This window comes from Mirounga leonina, unplaced genomic scaffold (genome assembly GCF_011800145.1).
Source record: "Mirounga leonina isolate KUSES-001 unplaced genomic scaffold, KU_Mleo_1.0 Mir_104, whole genome shotgun sequence".
NCBI lineage: Eukaryota > Metazoa > Chordata > Mammalia > Carnivora > Phocidae > Mirounga > Mirounga leonina.
The window spans coordinates 3,588,283-3,609,902 of NW_023270231.1; the positions used below are offsets into that span (position 1 = coordinate 3,588,283).

Genomic DNA, 21,620 nt, shown 5'->3' on the forward strand with positions numbered 1-21,620 from the left:
TGGGGCGTGACCAATAGGTACGACAGACAAGAAGACGTTTCATTTTAAAATAGGAAAAAAACCCCAAAAACACCCTTGTAACTAAAGTTAGTTAGAAGTAAGCTCAGAGCTAAGCTTTGCTGCTGCCTGTGATAAGTACCCTGGGCCCAGCTGTCCAGTACAGTCCTCTCTCCCAATTCCTTACATGAAAAGTTCAGTAACTTGCCTAACTTATCTTTTTTATACATGTCTAAAAAGTTCTCTTATACAAAATTCCTCTTGTATGTTGAGGTATAATTTACATACCATAAAATCCACCCATTTGGGGTGTACAGCTCAATATCTTTAGTAAATTTACCAAGATGTAAAATGATCACCCCAATCCAATTAGAGAGTATTTTCATCATACCAAGAAGGTCCCTCATGTCCATTTACAGTCTTTTCCCATTTTCACCCCCAGACCCAGGCGATCACTAATCTACTTTCTGCCTCTACAGATTTACCTTTTCTAGACGTTTCCTCTAACCGGAATTACATATGTGGTCTTTGTGTCTGGCTTCTTCCACTTAGCATGTTTTTGAGATTCATCCATCTCATGGCCTATACATCAGTTTGTCGTTCTTTTTATTGCTAAATAGTATTCCGCAGTATGGATATGCCAAATTGTAAATGGATGCGTTATTGCATGCGGTCTCCCACTCATTTTGGAAGTACATGGGTATACATGATATACAAGTAGACGGACACGCTTATTCTCCAGAGTTCCCTTTCCCACCACTGGAGGTGTTCAGGCTTTGTCACGAATGTCCCAGACAGGTGGCCAGCATGAGGCTGCAAAGGTCCCAGATCCCCTCTAGCGTTTTGTCCAGAGATCCTGAAATTCTATAAATGAGACCTGACTCTCAGGTTCCTTCGGACTAGAGCTACACCTGACCTTTGTGACGTGGTATCTTTCATCTCATACACACATAAACAGGAAGAGGGTTTTCTTTAGAGCTAAGTACCACTGGAAGGCATAGGTTGAAGGGATTCTTTGACTGGCCTACCCTAGAGATTACTGAGGCAGTGACTCTGAAAACAAAATTGCACGTAAACCCAGACCACATGAGCGGAAGATACCATCTTAATCCAAAATTGGCAGGTACTGCAGCAGCTAAAAACAACAATCGTAACATCAATGTTTATTGAGCACATTCTATGTCCCAAGCACGGAAGCTTAGAAAAGTTCAGTAACTTGCCTAAAGTCAGCAGGAAGACAGTGGAGCCAGGATGAAGGCCCAGATGATCAGATCAGATCTCAGAGCCACTCAAGACTCTCACTGCTTCAGTGCTGGTGTATTTACACATCCAGAGAATCATCTTGCCCCCAAGAAGTTGTGGTCTCAGATGGGCTCCAGATTCCGTGAAATAACAGTTGATTGCAAAGGAAATTTTGATTTTCCCATTTTGTGCCAGGTCAATCATTACAGAAAATAAAGGGTTTGGATTCCAATTTAACTTGCTTCATGAGGGAGCTTTTAAGGACTTAAACTTGGCTTTTTCACAGTTAAGGAAAAACATTTTTGGATTGGATTCATGATTCAGCAAATTAGTGCAGTTCATTCCAGTTTTAGTTCAACAGTTCAGTTCAAGTAGCTGGGTCAGCAAGCCTCAAAAAAGTGCCTTCCTTCACCCCAGCCACAGCGACTAAAATCAGCTGCTCAGAAGAAAACCAAGACCGCTCGCCAGAAGGGACCAGCTAAGCAAGGCTAGGGGCTTCACATAAGGGCTGAGGCGTAATGTTGCCTCTCTTCCACTTTTCGTCAGCACCCTTGGTTCCACCACGCAGACCAGCTGGAGAGTTCACAAAGGGGAGACCCAGCCAAGCTTCCCACCTGCTGGGTCTCCAGAACAATAGACATCATGTGGGTGAGAACAGGGTCTGCCTCCTGTATACCCCCCAGGAAATGAGCTTTTCTTGTTTTCCCAGATGTTGAGTGTTTGGGATGTAGGATCATTTAAATGTTATTGTTGAGTGAACTGAGAGCTAGAGAGAGGACTGAGCTGTGTCCCTGGAGGCCTTCCTTCCAGGAAATGCTCATGACTTTCACCTGTTACCAGTGTTTCCAGAGCCATCTAGGGCAAAACAAAAACATAGACTACAGACTCTCCCGCCTGATGACTTCAGAACACTACCAAATTTGCTTGTAAATCCATAAAAAAAATATTTAATATCTCTTCTTTATCTTCTAATGTTTAGAAAAAAATAATTTCCCCTTTAGACTGGGATCCATGAATTCCTAACAGGCCCAGAGGTAAGCTGCAGAAGTGCTGAGTGCCCTGAAATTGTACGATAAATATTTTCAGATTCTCAAAGAGACCTGTGACCTTAAACATATTAAAATCTGTTTTTAAAAACTATTTACTACTAGGCTATCAAGAGAGTACTGTAATTTAAGGTTATCTATTCTACTGCATTTTGCAGTGTAACAAATACTCTGTTTCATATAAACAGAGTTATTTCCGAGTCCCAGACCAGCCTGTTCTAGTAAAATTCAAGAATTTGGGTATTTCCTAAGGGCATGTTTTAAAAGGGCCTGATCTAGGAGAGTTAACCATTCACATGGTCTTTGTAAGAGATAAATAATTTTAGAACCATTTTATAGATGAAGGCTATACAGATTGGCCCAAAACAAACCACTCAACTTTTAAGGTTCTGTACATTTCCCATGCTGACCTACCTCAATTCTCCCCCAAGTCAGGAAACTTCTGGGCTTTATACCTGGAGGGAACCTTAGAGAACCTTAAAGCATTCTTAAACTGGGCTCTTTCACGTCCTAGGTTCCCTGGCGGCCATTTGCAGGGGTGAGGGGAAGGAGCAAGAGGACAGCACTCTGGATCCTCACCCCTGCTTTGGTTTAAAGAGTCTGTTTTTATCTGACTTAATATTAGACATTGGCATAAGATTTCATTTAAAAGAAGGGTTCCACCAGAAAAACGAAAATATTGAAAGCCATTGATTTAAGCCAGCCCCTCTACTTTGTAAATTAAAAACATAACAAAACAAAACTGCAACCCAAACAAGGTAAGTTCCCTGGCTAAGGTCACAGAGTTGAGGGCTTTGTCATGACCACCCTGAGCCTCTATGGCATTGCTATTGCCTCTCCGAAACTGGCTGGGGTGACCAATCCCTGAGGAAGCTCAGGTGCCATGCCATGTCCTGTCCTGTGGCCCCTCTAAGGTGCTGGCACCTTGCCCACAAAGTACACACCTGGTCTCACCTTATCAACGTAATTGGCGATCTCCATGAGCTTGTGTTTGGTGGCGTCCTGGTCGCGCCGATTCTTCTGAAACTAAGTGGAGCAAGCAGAGCAAGGTGAGGCCCCAGAACCCCTTCCTGGACCCCTCCTGTGCCCCATTTTTTGTCTTTCAATTAGGTTTTATTTTCTCCAGACTCCTATGAGCAATTATTTTATACAATTTCCTCTCCCCCTCCCCCCTCCCCATGGTGTCAGCTCAGGGAGGGCAGAACCTGGGCACATTTATCTTGGCATCCCCAGCTGCCAGTTCAATGCCAGCACACAGTAGACATGTCATAGATGTACAGTAAATTGAATTCTCTTCCTCCAGCCCTTGAAGTCAAACCTGCTCTCCTGTCCTCCAAATTACCAGGTCTCCTGCAAACTCTCACTGTGGCTTAGAAGTGGGACCAATCTGATCCTTGCATTGGTCATCACTCCAACATGAAGCCATCATCACAGGGATCTCACGAGGCCTCCCTACATGTGATCAATCAACATTGATCAAATTGCTGCTAAAAGTCTACCATGTGCGGGCTCCTGAGTGGCTCAGTTGGTTAAGCGACTGCCTTTGGCTCAGGTCATGATCCTGGAGTCCCGGGATCGAGTCCTGCATCGGGCTCCCTGCTCGGCAGGGGGTCTGCTTCTCCCTCTGACCCTCCCCCCTCTCATGCTCTCTATCTCATTCTCTCTCTCAAATAAATAAATAAAATCTTTTAAAAAAATAAAAATATAAATTAAAAAAAAAAAAGTCTACCATGTGCAAAGCATTATGCTTGGCACTAGATAGGACACAGTGTGTGAGATCCTGGTACTGGCCCAGAGGATCTTGCATTAAAACAGAAAGAGAGGGGCTCCTGGGTGGCTCAGTCGGTTGAGCATCTGCCTCTTGGTTTCCATTCAGGTCATGATCTCAGGGTCATGAGATCAAGCCCTGCATCAGGCTCTGCACTCAGCAGGGAGTCTGATGGGAATTCTCTCCCTCTCCCTCCCCCCTCTCCCTGCTCGCTTGCACTCTCTCTCTCTAAAATAATCTTAAAAAAAAACCAAACAAAACAGAAAGAGAGCCAGAAATAATAACAATGGCAGATTCTGTATTTAAGGAATACACAATTAAAATGGCCACATAAATAACTGCAATGGGAGGCCACATGAATGACACACTTGGGTGCTGGCAACCAGGACCATAAGACCTTGGCAAACAGGCTTTGTCTGCCATGCCACTCAAATCGATTGGCAGTGCCTTCTACAGTGAGAAGAATTCTGAGACCGCATGGGGTGCAGCAGGAAAGAGTGCTGTGCTCGATTATAAATGTCTGCCATGGGTACTGGTAGGGAGACATTTCAGTATGTAGCCTCGCATTGATCATTCCTGCCTGAAAGGGAATACATCTCTTTCAGCTGCAACGATGAAGGGAAGCTTCACGGTGTAAAGATAAAATCTGCTACAACTGCAACCTAAATTTGCAAATGATGGGCATGTCCTGGATGCTACCATCGTTACAGAGAATCTGGGTACCCATCTGATTTACCTTGTACACACTCTATACGGTTCTTCAATTCCAACCCTTCACATCCTTCCTCCATCCCAACCCACAAAAATATTCAAGCAAGAATCACAAAGAACAGCCAGATAAAACACCCTGGGATATCTGTTGGGATGAGAGTGTGGCTGGCCATGATACAGGGAAGAAAACCGCCGTGTCTATTCTCCCACTGCTTTTGGACTTCTTGGGCTTCTTCGGAACCATCAATCATCTCACTTCCCCATTGCTTTCTAGAGCGCAATTTGATGCAAAGCCTTATGACTTGGACCTATGACTTGTGAATCCTGAAGTTTCTCTTTATAGAGTCGTCCCATTTCTAAATTGGTCTCACTGCAGAGAAAGGGCTGCAACATTTACTGAATATTTATTAGAACATCAGAGTCAGAGGTCACTGTTTTTCAAATATATTAATCCTGTCTTTAAACAATTGCTTGACAATACCACCAGACTTGAAGTAATGTACCATGTTGTCCAGAGCAGCCTCAAGCAGGAGTAGCAAACTTTCTATAAATGGCCAGACTGTAAATACTTGAGGCTTTGCAGACATACTGTGTCCTCTTTATTCCACTCGGACCACTGCAGCTCAAAAGCAGCCATGGACAACACATACAGCGGGAAGAATTTGTGCCAATAGAACTCTATTTACAAAAACATGTGGTGGGCTGGCTTTGGCCATAGGCTAGAGTTTGCAGATCGCTGATCGAAAGAAAGAAATATTTCAACCTTATACTTTCTAGGGTGACACAGGAAGTAAAATGTGGTATATCATCTGGCCTTTGCCAACTACCCCACTTTCTGTCTGGAGCATGACAGCACTCTGCAGGCCTGTTTTTACAACTATCCCATATCCTCCTACAACATCCTGTCTTGCTCTTTCCTTGCCTATATTTCCCATTTCACCTGTGGAATGAATAAATGGAGAGCTGCCCCAGGCCCTCCCACCTAGGCCCAGGGAGTGAGCAGCTGCTTGGTCATTTTTACCACAATAACTCACTCTCTGGGCGGCTCTGCTCCCTGCAGGACGGAGTTCAGAGCCCAGAGAAGGAGCCTGGCCTGTCTCAGCACCAGGTTGTAAATCACAGATAAGGCAGCCCTCCCCTTCCCTATCTTCCCAGCCTCTCAGATTAATTAATTGTCAGGAATACATTTCTGCCTGCAGAGGATGAGAGGCCACTTGAAGAGGGAGTCAGGGAGAGATGGTGTGGGGAGGAGGGGATTTGTCAGCCTGTGCACCCAGCCTGGCTGATTACATCACCCTCCAGTGAATCCTTCAAAGCCCAGGACCCTGAGAAGTGAGCACATTCCTGATGCACAGGCTGCACGAATCACAACCTGTTGGCAGTGCCTATGGGACTGGTGCTGGAGGCTCTCTCTGCAGGAACAGGAAGATGGTCCTAGACCACACCACCATCTTTGAGGCACCTGGGGGGCCACTTTTCCTCTTGGGGGTCTGCTGTGACCCTGAAGGTCACAAGACTGAAGATGCCCAATCCCTAACCCACCCCCACTACTTCAGCTTCCAGAGTTTCACACCCAGTAGGTTTTAGAACCCTCCAGCAAGATGCCACTGGGGAGAGTGCAGGGCCAAAGGGGAGGATCACCCTACCTTTACACTAGATCAGGAGCTTTGGGAGTCCTAGGAACTTTATCTGAACAAATGATTCTGTGGCCAAAATATATATATATATATATATATATATATATATATATATATATAAAAGAAAGTCCAAGACCACTGTATGAGATGATCTTAGATCATCTAACAAAAGCTTAAATGGAAAAAAGTCCTAGAGTCAGAAGAACTCAGCTTTTTTCCAGTGGCCCTCTCACCACAAGGCAGTCCTGCCAGGTGGAGGCGAGCGTTGTTACCTCTTCCCATGACCATGGAGCCTCGGCTTTTAAATCAGCTTTAGATTTTGCTCCCCACACCGCTCCCCCATCCTACACACACACCAGTCTTTCGAAAGGAAAACAAAAGAGAAAGAGAGAGAGAGAGAAAAAGAAAGGCTGCTGGAAAAACCAATACCTACATCAATTACAAAGCTAAATTCTTCTCAAAGCAGAACATGATGTTCCCTCTGCCTGAAATGCCCTTCACCTCCACTTTTCTGCCCAGTTAGCAACTCCTTGTCTCTGAAGGCAGCTCAAGGCCGCCTGCCCCTGCCACTAACACTCTCGAAGGCAGCTCTTCCGGCCCGAAGCCTAGTGTTCTTTCCACGACCCGCACTGCTCCAGGATGCGTGCTTTAGGACTGTAGGCTAGGTAAAGCCGCCTTGGGATGAGGTCTTTTCGGGGAGCTGGTAACTGCAGCATCTGGATGAGGCATGAGACAGATGGAGCCCTGACGAGTTCTGTCCTAGGGGAGCCCCAGGCGCGGCAGTGACATTAAAACGCGGTGAGTGCTCAGCCCATTGTGACTGCCCCTGCCCAGATGTGTTCTGTTGTGGTTGAGTCACTACATGAAGTGAGAACTAGAGGTGAGATATGGCTAGTTTAAGTTCTGGAACCTGAACCCACTCTTCAGGTGTCAGCTTCAACATCATCCCCTTGGAGCTTTCCCCAATTCCCAAAACCATGCCAGACCTTTCAGGATCTTTGCTCTAATCCTCTAGGAAGAGCAATCTTGGCAGTCACCGCACTTGACTTTGTGTGCTGCTACTGTAAACTTTGATGTCAGGGATAGGTCTGTCTTAATCTCCTGGGGCCAAGCACTGTGCCTGACACGTACAAGAAAATCAAGATATCGTTGATGAACAAATGAAAGAGTGAGAGAGATGAGTGTCCATCAGATCTTAAAAGCCAAGGCCCATGAGAATCTGGCTGATTTGAGAAATACAGAATTAAAGGGCAAACAGCTATTCCTTAGTCAGTAGTTCTCAAACTTGCCTGTGTCCAGAATCACCCAGAGGGCTTGTTAAAACAGGGATTCCTGGACCCCAGCCCCACAGATTGGGACTCAGCAGGTCTGGGGTGGGGCCTAAGAATTTGTACTTCGGAAGTTCCCAGGTGCCGCTGATGCTTTGGGAACCATGGTTCTCATTTGGCACCAAGGGGATTATAAAAATGGACCCATACATGGGCAGGAAAATTGTATTCAATCAGATGACTGAGAATATACTTATTATCTTTGCAAAAAATTTTTTTTGAAATTTCTATGGAGAATTTATGGGCTCCCTAAGAATAAGCGCCAAAACCGAAAGGTCTTCAGACTCAGTTTAAGAAATGTTAATCCAAATAACGCTAGTTGCCGATTTTCTATCTGATTAATGTATTGAGCCAGAAGAGACTTTTTCCTTGTTTTTTTCCCCAACTATGTTTAAAATAGCAAAAAGAGCCATTGGTCAGATTTAAGGCCAAAATCACATGACAAACTGGAGAAAGATGAATGTTTCAGCATTTCCCTAAAGTGGTTAGAAGCCTGGAGCGGAAGCTATTGAGAGTGTCGCTTTTCCACTAAAACCCATTGCCTCCCCCTTACCTCTGCATAATCAGCCACGAGGTAAAGCTCCACATACTTCATGGAATGTAAATCTTCCCTTTTCATCTAAGAAAGAGATATAAGCAGATCAGAGCTGTAGAAATGGTGGGTGTGGCCTCATTAAAAAAAAAAAAAAAAACTGCTAAGAAATGGTGCTAGTTAATAAGCAGCCGACCTCCTTACTGATTTTACACTTGATGCTGGTTACAGTCCCCATTATCCACACTACACCTTCTGCCCGCCATCTTGGTTATCGCTGGGGCTGCTCTGGGACTATGAGTCCAGTCCTTTATACTCAAAAAATAATGAGCTGAGTGGGCAAGTACAGGGGCCACCATACTGTGAGGGAACATGCTGACAATCAAGTTCCCAAAAAGCAATGAAACCACATACCTCTATTTTCAGTATACATAAATATAAGCATTTTGTGCATATGGTTAAGTGGTTATTCCAAAAGGGGAGGCATATTTTTTTTTCTCGCATTTTAAAGTTTCTGAAATCAGCATCTCAGGGTATTTTAAATGTCATAGTGTTTTTCCCAAAAGCAGTTATTCTGTCCAATACAAGGGTATCTCACACAGCAGTGAACAAGATAGTAACTTAGAACAAAAGAGAAACGTTATTTCCTCCTTCCTGGCCATCTCCTTTAATTTGGAAATACTCCTGGATCCAAAGCAAGGATCCTCAGAGCATCCTCAAGATCCTCAAGGACTCCTGCACTGAGACTCACCCTGCGAGGTCGTTTCTTGGTCTGGTTCATAAAATGAAGGACCCAGTCCCTGGTGGTGGACTTGGAGTACTCGACCCCACAGTTCCCCAGGGGCAGCTTGAGATGTTCAGATCTGTAAATAAGGTGGTGGCCCTCGCTGTCAGGCAGGGGCTCGATGATGTAGCTGAGGTTACTGCTCACCATAATCAGGCCTCTGTCAATGGGAGAAACAGAATCTCTGGTCAAAGATTATAGTCTTGGAAAAGTCTCTTGCTCAGGCCTCAGTTTCTCCATATGCAAAATGACATGGTTGGTTTTGATCATTGGTTCTTAACTTTATTATGCGGTCGTGCACCTTTTGGTTAAGAATCTGATGCAAACTCAGACTTCCTCTCCAGAGAAGTCTGCACATGTATATGAAAGGTGGTACACAATTTCAGGTACTAAAAGCTTATTAAAAGAAGCTCAAAGGTTCTAAAAAGGCTCACCAGGGACAGTTAATAATATAAAGGAGGGTAAGACCAGGATTCCAAAAAGCTTCCCAAACTCAAACACGGCATATGAAAATCGAAAGTTGAAACTTAGAGACTCAGAAAATGATGGTCTGGTGACTGGAAAGGAAACAGTGGCCTGGGGGTGAGGAGACCCAAGTTCTGGTCTTCGCTCCAATGTTAAGCTGTCAAATGATCTTCAATGAACCTCTAAAAAAAAAAAAAAAATCACTCCAAGCCTCAGTTTCCCCATGTGTAAATTCAAATGATAATTTACTAATTTAACAGGACTCCAGATGATTAAATAGAAAGATTTTTGTGTACAGAAGAAACCAAAGCTAGAGGCATCACCGATGGCATTCCTCCTAGCCCCAGTGAGGCCGCTCTTTAGTGAAGTGATGTCCACAACCAAGGATGTGTGACTAGTCTTGGCTCTTGGTTATAGATACAGGCACTGAACTCAGAATAAGGACATGTGTTCATTCATTATATTCTTTCACACACTGAACTCTTAATCTGTACTAGATGTGATCTAGACATCATCCCTGTCCTCGAGTAATTCACAGCTTCTTTGGGGGACAGTCATTCATTCCACAAGTATTTCCTGAGTTCCTGCTATGTGCCAGGCATCGAACTAGTTGATGAGGATGGAGAAGTGAACAAGACAGACAAAGAGCCTCTCCCCATGGAGCTTAGACTCTGAACCTGGAAATAAATCACTAAAGTATATAACAGAGCAAAAAGATTTCATCGCCCCTAACACTGATGGATAGGACACAGTTGCCTGGGGGCACCCCATCAATGAGGCTTCCGAAAGAAAGAGTGCCAGGACCTATTATTGATCACTGTCACAAATAATCCACGGAAGGGTGAGTACAGGCCCATGGAGCAGGCATCTGTCATCCTTGATGTGGTGAGATGAATACTGTAGCAAAGGAATGCACTCAGGGCTCTGGGAGAGGAAGAAGCCCAGGAGTAAACCCCAGGGCACCAGCAGCATCTCACAGGCTCCAAAACCGCAGGCCTTCATCTGTCCAGAAAGTTCAAAAGCTAAAGTATCTCCAAGTCAGTCTTTGTCACTCTAAACTGGCAGGACCCCTCCCTGGCTGCCCCAGCTTCTACCTCCTCCCCTACCCCCTCGAATCCCCACCCAGGTTTTGCCCTTTGGGGAGAGCCTGTGATGCCTGTGGGAGGGATAGCGCCAAGCTCTGATCAGCAGCAGCCTTCCTGGCATCCGTCCCTGGCTGACCTCATTCCGGTGCCAGGGAGCTGGACGACTTCCCGGCTGCCTCACCCAGGCTGACACAGCAATCCGGGACCAGCCCCTCAGGACACCAAAGGTGCTCCCTGCACAGCTGGGGGTGGGAGTGGGGTGAAGAGCAAGGGTCACATCCGCTCTCGAGTCCAGGCAGGAAAGGGCAGAGGGCAGAGCCACCATGGGCATCCTGTTCCCAAGCTTTCTTCTCATTTCGGCAGACCAAGGCCCCTCCCATGACCTCAGTTTCCCCCAGTGGCTCCATACATTGGAAACAGAGGGCTTGACGGCGAGTCAGATGATGGTTTTGTGCCCATCAGGTTGTGGCTGCGAAGATAACACCCAGTGAGTGGAAAGTTCCACACAGGAACCAGTGAAGGTTCCAGTGTAGTTGACCAGGCATCCCTTGAACAAGCCTCTGGGTCAAATAGAGCAGAGATCAGGCCAAAGTTTGGTCCATGGTGAATAAGAGTGATCATGGTGGCTATACAGAAGCTTTGCTGTGGCCTAGGCACCGTGCTGAGTATTTCCTTCTTCACACTAACATTTCTGATCCCCACTGCACAAATAAGAACACGAAGGCTGGGTGAGGTTAATAAACGGACCCAAAGTCACACGGGTAGTAAGAACTCAAGCAGTCCGGTTCCAGGCCCCACAACCTTAACCATGTTTTCACACCGCCTGTCACAACAGCTCTGCAGAGTGGGCCAGAAAGATGTCCCCGGTTTACAGATGGCTGCAACTGACAGGCACTAGTAACTCTCCACGGAGGTGTGATCGGCCTGTCGGAAGTAAGATACCAGTCTGCTGGGGGATAAGAAGACGAAGGAGGCAGTTAGCCTACTTTTCATTGTTAGAGGCCATTTTTTGAGAGTTAACCATATGCCAAGCACTGTGCTTACAATCGTCATTCTTTTTTTTTCTTTTTTCAGTGTTATAAGGCACCATCATGAGTCCCATTTTATAGATGAGGAAACTGAGCCCCAGAGAGGTTACATAACAAGGTCTGATGGGTATCTGGAGCCAAGGATTTAAGATCTGGCAGCCTCTGGGCCGTCTGCCTCCATCAGTGAGCTCCAAACCTAGGGGTCAGAGATCTCCAGGATCAGAGCTCCCAGAGCTACCTATTAGACGATTCTGCAGTGTATGTTAACACTACAGATGTAGGAGACTCAGATTCTGTGGGCTGGAGCATCTGCATTGTAAACAAGTCCCATGGTAATTCCCTGCACGGGCACACTCAGGAAGTCTGGCCTGGAGCCCAGCTCGGTGTCAGGAGCCTGTCTTTTCACAAAGGCCCAGATGATTCTGTTTCAGAGAGTGGGCAGATATTAGGGCTCAGCAGGACACAGAACTCGTGGCCGCTCCCCTCCCTTCCCCCTACTGTGGTCCCTGGTAACTCGCCCATGGCACGGCTGCAATCCTCCCCAACTGCCTGGTTTAGAGAAGCTACCATAAGCCCCAGCACTTTACAGTGAGGACCAGCTTTGACCATGGTCCGGGTGGGAGAGGATCTCTTAGACTCTACTTCCCGCGGCCCTGCCCTATCACCACCCCCGAATCCTGCTAGCTGCTCTCCCCTGAGCACCCACGGGTCATTCATCTTTCCAGGAGCCTCAATTGATCTAATTTGCTAAATGTAAGCACTGGCGGAGCTCAGCCATGGGGCAGGGGAGGGGGGCCCAGGAGGCTGGGTGGCTGGGACCTCACACGCTATTCTCCATTCCACTCTCCACCCTACTGCTCATTGTTGAGAGCTTGATATAAATGAAATTATACAGAGGAGCCCTGGGAAAGCAGGACAGGCAGGCAGCAGCAAGTGATTCGTGCTTAACCCCTGAATGACCACAGGACTCACCCAAACGCACCCTTGAAGGACCTAGGCAAGAAGCGCTTCCTAGGAATGTGTCCATTCAGCGCTAAACCTCAGGAGACACATCCCACGTCCCTACATCCAGAGCTGCGCTAAGAGGTAACCACCCTGTTCCCCTTCTTTCCAGCCCCTCCCTCCCACCCCAATCTGCATCCAATGAGAAAGAGGTACTGGGAGCATCAAAGGCAGCACAGAAGGAAGAAGGCACATAGGTGAAGTGCTCCCTCAGGAATGGGGTGGCAAGGCACAAGTGGAGAGCGTAAGCTCAGAAGCGAGACATACCTGGGTTCGAATCCTGGCTCTGCTGTCTACCAGCATTGTGCTAAGTCAATAATGCTGGCCAGCTCACACCGTGGCTGTGATAATTGGAGTAATAGGGGACCATTCAGTAGCCATTCAGCACACATAGATGGAACCTACTATGTGCCAGGAACTGTTTTAGGCACTGGGGAGGCAATATGACCAAAAAGAGTCCCTACTCTCAACAGAATGCACTCATGCCCTAATGTAAATCCACCAATGATGTCACAACTGTTCCCATTTTATAGGTGAGAAAACCGATGCTAGGGAGCTAGGTTTTAGACCAAGACTGGTTTGACTTCAGAATCTACACCCGTCATGACTTAGTGGTATGGCCCTGCACGGGCTTTCTCTGTGCCAGAACACAGAGGCAGAGCCTTTATTATGTGCTCTTCAGAAGGAAGACCAGGTATTCAAAGGCAGAAGACCATGGCCCTCCCTGGCAGAGGGGCAGATGGTGATGGCCTGCTGTGGGTGGATGAGCCACCTCCTTCTGCCCCAGGCGCCCACCTCCCTGGGACCATACACTCTCTGCAGCGCAGAACTTCCAACACTCAATAGTCCTTCCCGTGATGGGATCTATTTTCTTTTTCAGATGAGAGGAACCAAAGCCCAGAGAAAAGGAACCTGCAAGGTCATCCAGTGAGTTAATGTTAGAGCTGGCGGCAGATCCCAGTCCTCTGGTGAACAGGTTCCTCATTCCCCAGTGAGGCCCTGACCCCAGCCCCACCCCCACAGCCCACTCACAGCCCCTGCACCATGAGCACCGTCTGCAAAACAGACGAAGGCCCACGGGAGATGCCAGTCCAGCCAAGGCAAAGACAGGAGAAAATGATTCAGGGAAGGCAAAGCTCAGAGATCACATTGCCAGGAGGTGTGGAGTCTCAAACGCAGGTCCTTTGACTCTAAATTCTGAGCTCCTTCCAGGCCATCATGCACACATTCTTACACATTCTCCAGCATTCATTTTCAATCTCATGTTCTCTCTCCTGCCCTCTCTCATAGAGTCCCAGGGCGAGGAATCAGGTATAACCACAGTGAGCGTGGGCCCCAGAGTCTGGAGGACAGAGCTGCTATCAGATGATTTATTGTATATCCTTGAAAGACCTTCTATGTAATTAAATTTGCCGGACATTTGTAGAGAAGACACTATGCAGCCATTTGAAGAATGAAATAGATCTATGTGTGCCTAAGACATAATGTTAAGTGAGAAAACAATTACCGAATGTTATGTATCGGGTAATCTTATTTGGATTAAGAAACACCATGCATACACACAGTTATGTCTTTCAGTTTTGTATATCCCGAACAGTGATTAGAGATGGGGAATGCAATTGGTTGGAACAGTGGGAGGGGATAAGGAACTTTCACTTCTTTTAACTTGAGACTTGAAGATTATTTGGATGTTTAACACATTAGTTATGCAATATAATTTTTAATAAGCATTTTTTTAAAAAAATAAATGACCTACCGGTGAGGTAAAAAAAAAAAAAATGTTTTATTGCAATCAATACCTCTCTTGCTGGCAGAGAGTGAGCTAGGGACATATACACACATATACACACACACCATGTCTCCTGGAACCCACAGGTTCCCTCACATTCACTTCATCCTAGCACTGTCTAGATTTCCTCACAGATAACCATCCCTCCTTACATTGATACCTGCAAAGCATTTGTGCATGCAAGAAGTCAGGGAGACATTTAGATGATGAGTTGTTGATCAGAGACAGGCTTGGGGGGGGCTGGACCCCCACCATCTCTAGTGAAATGGTATGCCACATCTTTTTACTGGTGTATTTTCTAAGTATCCATAGCTGCCACGCCATTCTCAAAGGTGTCAGCGGCCCAAATAGGATTATAAAACACGCTATTACCTACCGATGTTCTTTTTTCACAAGAAATATTTCTAAGAGGATAAACAAGAAACCGGTAACAATGGCTGCCTCTGGTGGGTGGAGGGAGACCTGGAAATCCTGGGTGAGAAAAAGAACCCTATCTCTCATTGTACCCTCTCTTTTGTACTATTTGAATTTGTTTTTACTATGATCATGTATTACTGCTTCAATTAAAGTCACCCCAACACTGCTTTGGAGAGAAGAGGGGGCCCCTCAGCAATCTGGAAACTCTGGAAACTCAGGGGAACTCCTCTGTATTTGTATTATCAGCCTGAGGATTGCATTCGGTATAAATCCTACGTATTTTCCCTAATGAAAGGAGCACGTTCCCAGGAGAGAAGAAGCACCATCGCTACAGAGATTCTTCCACTGAGGCATGGCTTTATGAGCCTTGGGGAGGGACTTGAGGGTTACATGGGTTTCAAGTCTGTTGCAGCTGCTCCTTCTCTAGGGTCCGAATGAGACATCTGGTATACGTCTCCGGCTCTTACGCCAGCCAGGCCCACAGATGCCCTTTAGTTCTTAAGGTGTGTAGTGAGAAGGCTGGGAAAGTAAGACAGGCGGACCTGCACCAGAAGGAAGCATGCAAAACACAAACACATGGCGGCTCACCCAGTTTCCCCCTGTCAGCACGGCTGCGGGAATAGTTTGCGAGAGGCCAAGCCAAGTTCCCACTGCTCCAGACCATGGACACAGAGGAAGAGGTAGAGAGAAACAAGTCACACCTGCATGTCCCCTTTCTTCCTTCTTGGGACAGACATTGTTTACTTGCAGACTGCAGATGGTGGTGGCTGGGCCTGTAAACACCACTGGGAGACCAGTTGGCTTGGCTCAACCAGGTCATCTGAGCAGGGGATTTGGAACCACGGTTATGGTCTCCCGGCCAAAGCTTGTTTCCTGCCTAATTCCCTCCAGCAGACGCACCACGAAGCCTTACAGAGGAGACGTGGCCCAATTTGTAAACAAACATATGGGATCTGCAGCACAAGGAGCGTTGTCCTTGCACATGAGCCTGGGCGACGTCTTAGCATGGCTTCACTGTTACAAGATGATAATAATCCTGTACGTCTGTAGAGTGCTGTAGCTAACATAGCACTTAACATTCTCTACCATGCCTATCATCCTGAACACTACCTTGCTTTTCCCTTCTCTTCCTCCTTCCTCTTCTCACTAAATGCCCATTTCCTTTTTTACCACCTACTAGTTCTTCTACCAGAGGAGAGCAAAGAAGAAGTGGGAATAAGGGCTCACGCTCATTTCAAGTGTCTGAACCATGACTTTTATTTTCTATATTCCGATGCTTTGACAGCTGGGGCCTTGCCCTTCTTAGGGTTAGCCAATTCCTAGGGATGGTAAACAACTTTCAAATGCAAGCTCTCACCCTCTCGGCCAGTCCCCCTGCCCTGATCACTCCAGGGTCAGGTGCCAGACAACTAGGAACGGCCCCTGTGCCCCAGATCCCACTTCGAACTGGCCAATCCGAAGCCAGCTTACCCTGCCTTGCCTGTTTCTTCCTGTAGAAACCACAGCAAAGACTCTTGCCCGCATCCCCTCACCCCCTCCAACCTGGCCCCTGACTGACCCCTATGCTTCCCTATGTGGTGTGCCCCCTCTTCTTGGGATCTTGAGTACAACAAACTATTTTTTCAATGGCAGTCATCTCCTGATCTGCTGGCTTTCCCATACCTAAATAATAATGAAACCTCAAGTTCCTCAAGAAAGAGAAAGCTCAATGCTAGTGAATTTGCAGATTATCTGGTATTTCCCTTGCCTCTCCCAAGCTCAGGCCTTCTTAGAACTGGTTTGTATACACTCTCAATGGATAGCTTCTCAAGGTCCCTGCCCAAGGCCAGCCCCCTTGTCCTAAAAACTCCATGCCTGGGGAGAGTGCCAGGTGCCCCCCACCTCCGCCCTGCTCCCCATGCTGACAGGGCCTCTTACCTCATTCCCCGGCAGGTGCTGAGTGTCACACTGGACTGCTCTGCCTTCCTCACCGTCCCGTGGTAAAAGCAGTGGTCCTAGCAAGGAGAAAAAGGCGAAAGGACACTGCTAAGCATGGCAAAGCTCATGTCTCGTGAAGGCCAGGGATGATTACATACGTCCTAACTTACAGTCTGCAAAGAGCTTCCTAAGCCACCCTTTTATTTGATCCTCATAATAGTGCTGGGAGGTGGGACAGAGCAGATGTCATCATCCCCAGTGAACAGATGAAGAGGCCGAGATTCCGCGAAGCAGAAAGATTTGTTGAAGGTCTCCCTGCTAGTCAGGGAAGCCAGGACTTCAGGTCTAGTTCAGGGCTCTTGCCGTGACATGTGGCCACAGGCAATGCTGGCTTCTGAAGAGCCTGCCTCCCGCTAGAGTCACCCCCGTGACCCGCTGCAGAGTTGAGATGCATGTCCTCCCAGAACCTCAGAATGTGATCTTATTTGGAATAGGGTCTTTACAGATGGCATTAAGTTAAGAGGAAGTCATACTGGACCAGTGTCCTTAGAAAAAGAGGGGAGGACACAGAGACCCCGAGAGCGAGAAAGGGGCCATTTGAAGATGGAGGCAGAGATTAGGTTGATACAACTATAAGCCAAGGAGTACCACAGACTGCCAGGAGCCGCCAAAGCTGGAAGAGGCAAGGAAACATCCTTCCCTAGAGACCACAGAGGAAGCTTGGCCCTGCTGACACCTTGATTTTGGACTCCAGCCTCCGGAACTGTGTTTTACACCATCAAATTCATGGTGCTTTGCGACAGCGGCCCTGGGAAATGGAGAACTCCCCCACTTCCCCACTTCCCCTGAATCCCCGTGTGTCTGGATCAGACCCGATTTGGCACCTGCATCCACGGACGCATGGAGTTCTGATGCTGTTCTCACATCGGCGCGTCTCACAGCCATCTGGTCTCCCCAACCTGGCTGGACTCCTTGTGACTACAAGCAGATGCTGAGCGCCGCTCCGCGCCAGGGCCCCGACTGGGCCCAGGAGACACGACAAGGAGCGAACAGGCACAGTTCCAGCCTTCCTGGGACTTAGCGTCTTTCAAGAGCCAATCTTAATTAAAAAGCCATACAGAGCTTTAATTACAAACTCTGAGGAGAGGCTTGAAATAAAAGTTGAAGGGGCCAGCAGGGTGTATTACAAGTAGGGGAACCAGAGCATCTAAGAGGCCACCTGGGACACAGCTGGGAGCACTGAAGCACCAACCAGACAGATGGGCACAGCCCAGGACTGTCCCCAACACACACAAGGGCACACTCCTACAAACTTCTCCCCAAATGGTTCAAGGGAGCTCAGCTGCTTTTAGAACAGAGAGAAGGAAAAATCCCCAGGGCAGAGCCAGGTTCTGCAAAGGTGTTAGGAAGGGTCTGAGCTATGCAGCTACAGATGCGGGAGCTTTTTCTCTCCCTCCCAAAGCCCGGGCAGGACCACTCAGAAATCTCGGGCATCTGCCTGCAGAACAGTCCCAGTGATCCATTACTAGGACCACGCTTGCTTGCGGTTATTCCTCAATCCCCAGCCGGCAGGGACGTGACCCAGGAGACAGCAAACCTATTTGTCCGTATTCTTGGGCCCTGTCTCCCGCCCAGCTCCAGGCAGGGGTATGGCCTGATAATTAAATTCAGGGATTTTGGCGTGGCCAGCCCAGATTTACATGCAAGCTCCCACACCTGCCAGCAATAGAAACAGTTCCACAGCCTCTCTCAGACCTCCAGCATCTTCGGTCTCTACCTCACGAGGCATTGTGAGAATACTCTACATCAAGGACCTGGCACAGGGTACTTGGCCCAGAGTGGCCGGCAATAAACCTTAGTGATCATGATACAGGCATTAAAGTCTCCTTGTCAAAGGCAGAATGTGACCTCAAGGGAGCTGAAAGCCCACTAAGGGCCTGAATCCTCAGTCGTCCCACACCAGGTCTGCGTCCTATATAGCTGAGCCCGCAGCCAGATCACAGGCTACGGGCCAGGCCGGCTCTCAGCTCAGGGTCAGTGTCCAGACCATTGGTGCCCTTTCTCCTGGCGACAACCCGCTGGCCAGCCGTGTGGCTCTGCTCCTCCACCCATTCAAGCTCAGACAGTCAGGAGGAGCGCAGGCAGCGGCCGCCCTCTTTGCATCAAACTCTCCTGGACTTCAAACAAGCCAGATCCCAACCTTCAGAGGAGCAGAGGAAAGCCGCTGAACCGGCACCTATGAAGGAACGTGAGGCAGGCACAACCCTCCTTCCAGCCAGGATTCCATCTGCTTGCCGATGCCAGCCTGTCACATGGTTTGCCCCCTCCCCCCAGATTCCAAACCTGGAGACGCATCATCAAACGCCCAGCTCAGAACCCAGCCACGGCGCCATCCGCTCCACAACCCGGGATCATTCACAGGTGGAAGAGGGGGCCAGGCCCGTATGGGGTAAATGCGACTCGCAGATGTTGGAGTGACGGAGAGTCAAAAAGCTCAGAAAGGAGCATCAGCTGCCATTTCAAAAATCTGGGTACCTCTACAAATCAAGAGAATTCAAATCCAGGGATGGGCGTGAAGAATCCCTGGACCTCTTCCCATCTTTGGGCTGATGCTAACAGTGTTCACGGAGTGCTCTCTGAAATAGCGTAACAATGGACTTTTGTAACATGCTTTAAATTGACCAAGGGCTTTCACAACATCATCGCCTGTGCTAATGATACCCGCCATTTACTGTTGTAAACAATGAGGGCTAACATCCATCCAGCCCTGACTACTGGATAAAAAACTAATGGAGATTTTTTTTCCTTTAATTCTGACAGCCTTATGAGGTAGGTATTTTAACTCCAATTTTTTTTTTTTTTAAGATTTTATTTATTCATTTGAGACACAGAGATACAGAGAGAGAGGGAGAAAGCATGAGCAGGGAGAGAGGCAGAGGCAGAGGGAGAAGCAGGCTCCTCGCTGAGCCAGAAGCCCAATGTGGGGCTCGATCCCAGGACCCTGGGATCATGACCTGAGCTGAAGGCAGACGCTTAACCATCTGAGCCACCCAGGCGCCCCGAATTTTTTTTTTTTTTTAAAGGAAATTAAAGGTGGGAGAGGTTTCCAGTCACAGGGTCACACAGCCAGATGGAGACTGGAACCAGGGCAGCCTGACCTGAGACTTGACAACCTCTCCGAGCAAAAGCAGCCCCAGGAAAGTGTGCAGGACTGAACTGACCATAGCCCTAGTCTCTTCTGGCACCTCCAGGGACTTAATTCTAGTCTAAGCCTTGCCACTCACTGGTTATCTGAACGTAAACATGTTACTTTGTGTCTTCTCCTCTCAATTTCCCCATGAGTAAAATGTGGCGCTGGGAGAGATGTTTATAAATTCCCACAAAATTGGTGATTCATCTTACCCTTCTATAGCTCAGAGAAATCTCTGAGCTCTCAGATTTTAATACATCCAATTTTCTGATGAAGAAACTCAACACCAGTGGGGTCAAAAGGGTTGGTTAAGGTCACATAGCTAGTTAAAGCCAAGTCAACAAGCCTGGCCTCCGACCCCAAATCTATAACTCCTACATGCCTGGCGGATGAGTTTGATGGTTCCCCAAGTTCCCAGGACCCCCAGCCAAGGCTGACAATAGGGTGTGGCCCTCCACGTTCGGGTCAGGCACAGCTAAATGGTGTATTCTATTCTGGGTTCTCTTTGAAGTCCTCAGCTCCCAGATAAGAAAGCTGAGTAGGAGCTCCATGAGGCTGGGTGGGGGCTTTGCAAGAGTCCAACAGGAGGGGATGTATGACAAGAATGGGTTGTCCCATGCTGCAGCTAGGATGTGCTTCGGTCAGTAAGACCTTCAGGAAGGAGGGGTGTTCTGGGGGTGAGGGGAAGTTCTTTTCCACTCCTTTGTTTCTGAAAGGCCCTCACAGCATCTCTGCCTAATGCTGAGAGCACAAAGAACAAGTAAATGAACAGTCATGAAGTCATCGCATTCCTTCTCAGCTTCTCGGCCTGAGGGGGCCACCCAAGGGGGCTTTCACAGCAGGAAGTATGAGCTCATGGCAAACTTGTGCACTGAGACCTTTTCTTGAGCTTCGGGTGGAGAAGTGCAAGAGCCAAACTCAGAAGACTGTGCTTTGTGAGGTCCTGGGGCTTTCGAGGCATGCCTGCCTCTCTCCCTGGAGGTCTCGATGGTGGAGGAAGTTTCGACCAAGAGGCACTGATGAAGGTGTGGAGCCACGGCTGGATAGCCTCCCCAGCGATGAGAAGACACGGCCACCTTGCCTGCTGTGGGTACTGGCCACACTGTCTGCTCCTCCCCCCTCCAGAAAGGTCTTGGTGAAGAAGCCAGCATTGATGGAACACAGCTCCTCAGCTACCGGATTACTATGCTCCAGACCTCTCAGATCTATCAAAACTTAGTGGTCCTGGGTCCCTTTCCCCATTCAAGGCGAACCTGATAAACGAACCTGAGCTTTTACTGCCAGAGAGTGGCTGTCATTGTCTTTTGGCCATCTGCACTCTAGCAGGGATATTTTAAAGATGGGCCATGGAGGGATCTCCAATCCCACGCAAAGCTGCCAGAGGAGCACTGAGGCAGAGGGACCTATCCTGCGGCCCCGTACACCACACTGCCCCATCTGCATGCCACCAACATCCATGATGTCCTGCCCCAATGGCAGAAGACCACTGCTGCTTCTGCTGGAGTCCATCTTCCCCCCTTTACCCCATCCATCCACGCAGTCTGAGAAGGATCACTCTCATCCAGATTTTCTCATCTTGGGCACTGCTGACATTTGGGGCCAGATAATTCTCCATTGTGGAGGGGCTGCCTTATGCACTGTAGGACAATTAGCAGCGTCCCTCTCTTCTACCCACTAGAATC

General features: G+C 47.9%; 1 protein-coding gene across 1 annotated transcript in view; it reads right to left on the reverse strand.

Moving 5' to 3' along the window:
- The window catches only part of ADAM19 (ADAM metallopeptidase domain 19), a 79,379-nt gene that overhangs the window by 25,358 nt on the left and 32,401 nt on the right, over positions 1–21,620 (reverse strand). The window contains exons 5-8 of the mRNA XM_035013210.1: positions 16,749–16,825; positions 9,013–9,205; positions 8,283–8,348; positions 3,240–3,311 (exon numbers count right to left, since the gene is read on the reverse strand). Coding sequence (XP_034869101.1) covers positions 3,240–3,311; positions 8,283–8,348; positions 9,013–9,205; positions 16,749–16,825 — 408 coding nt within the window. The remainder of the gene's footprint in view (positions 1–3,239; positions 3,312–8,282; positions 8,349–9,012; positions 9,206–16,748; positions 16,826–21,620) is intronic.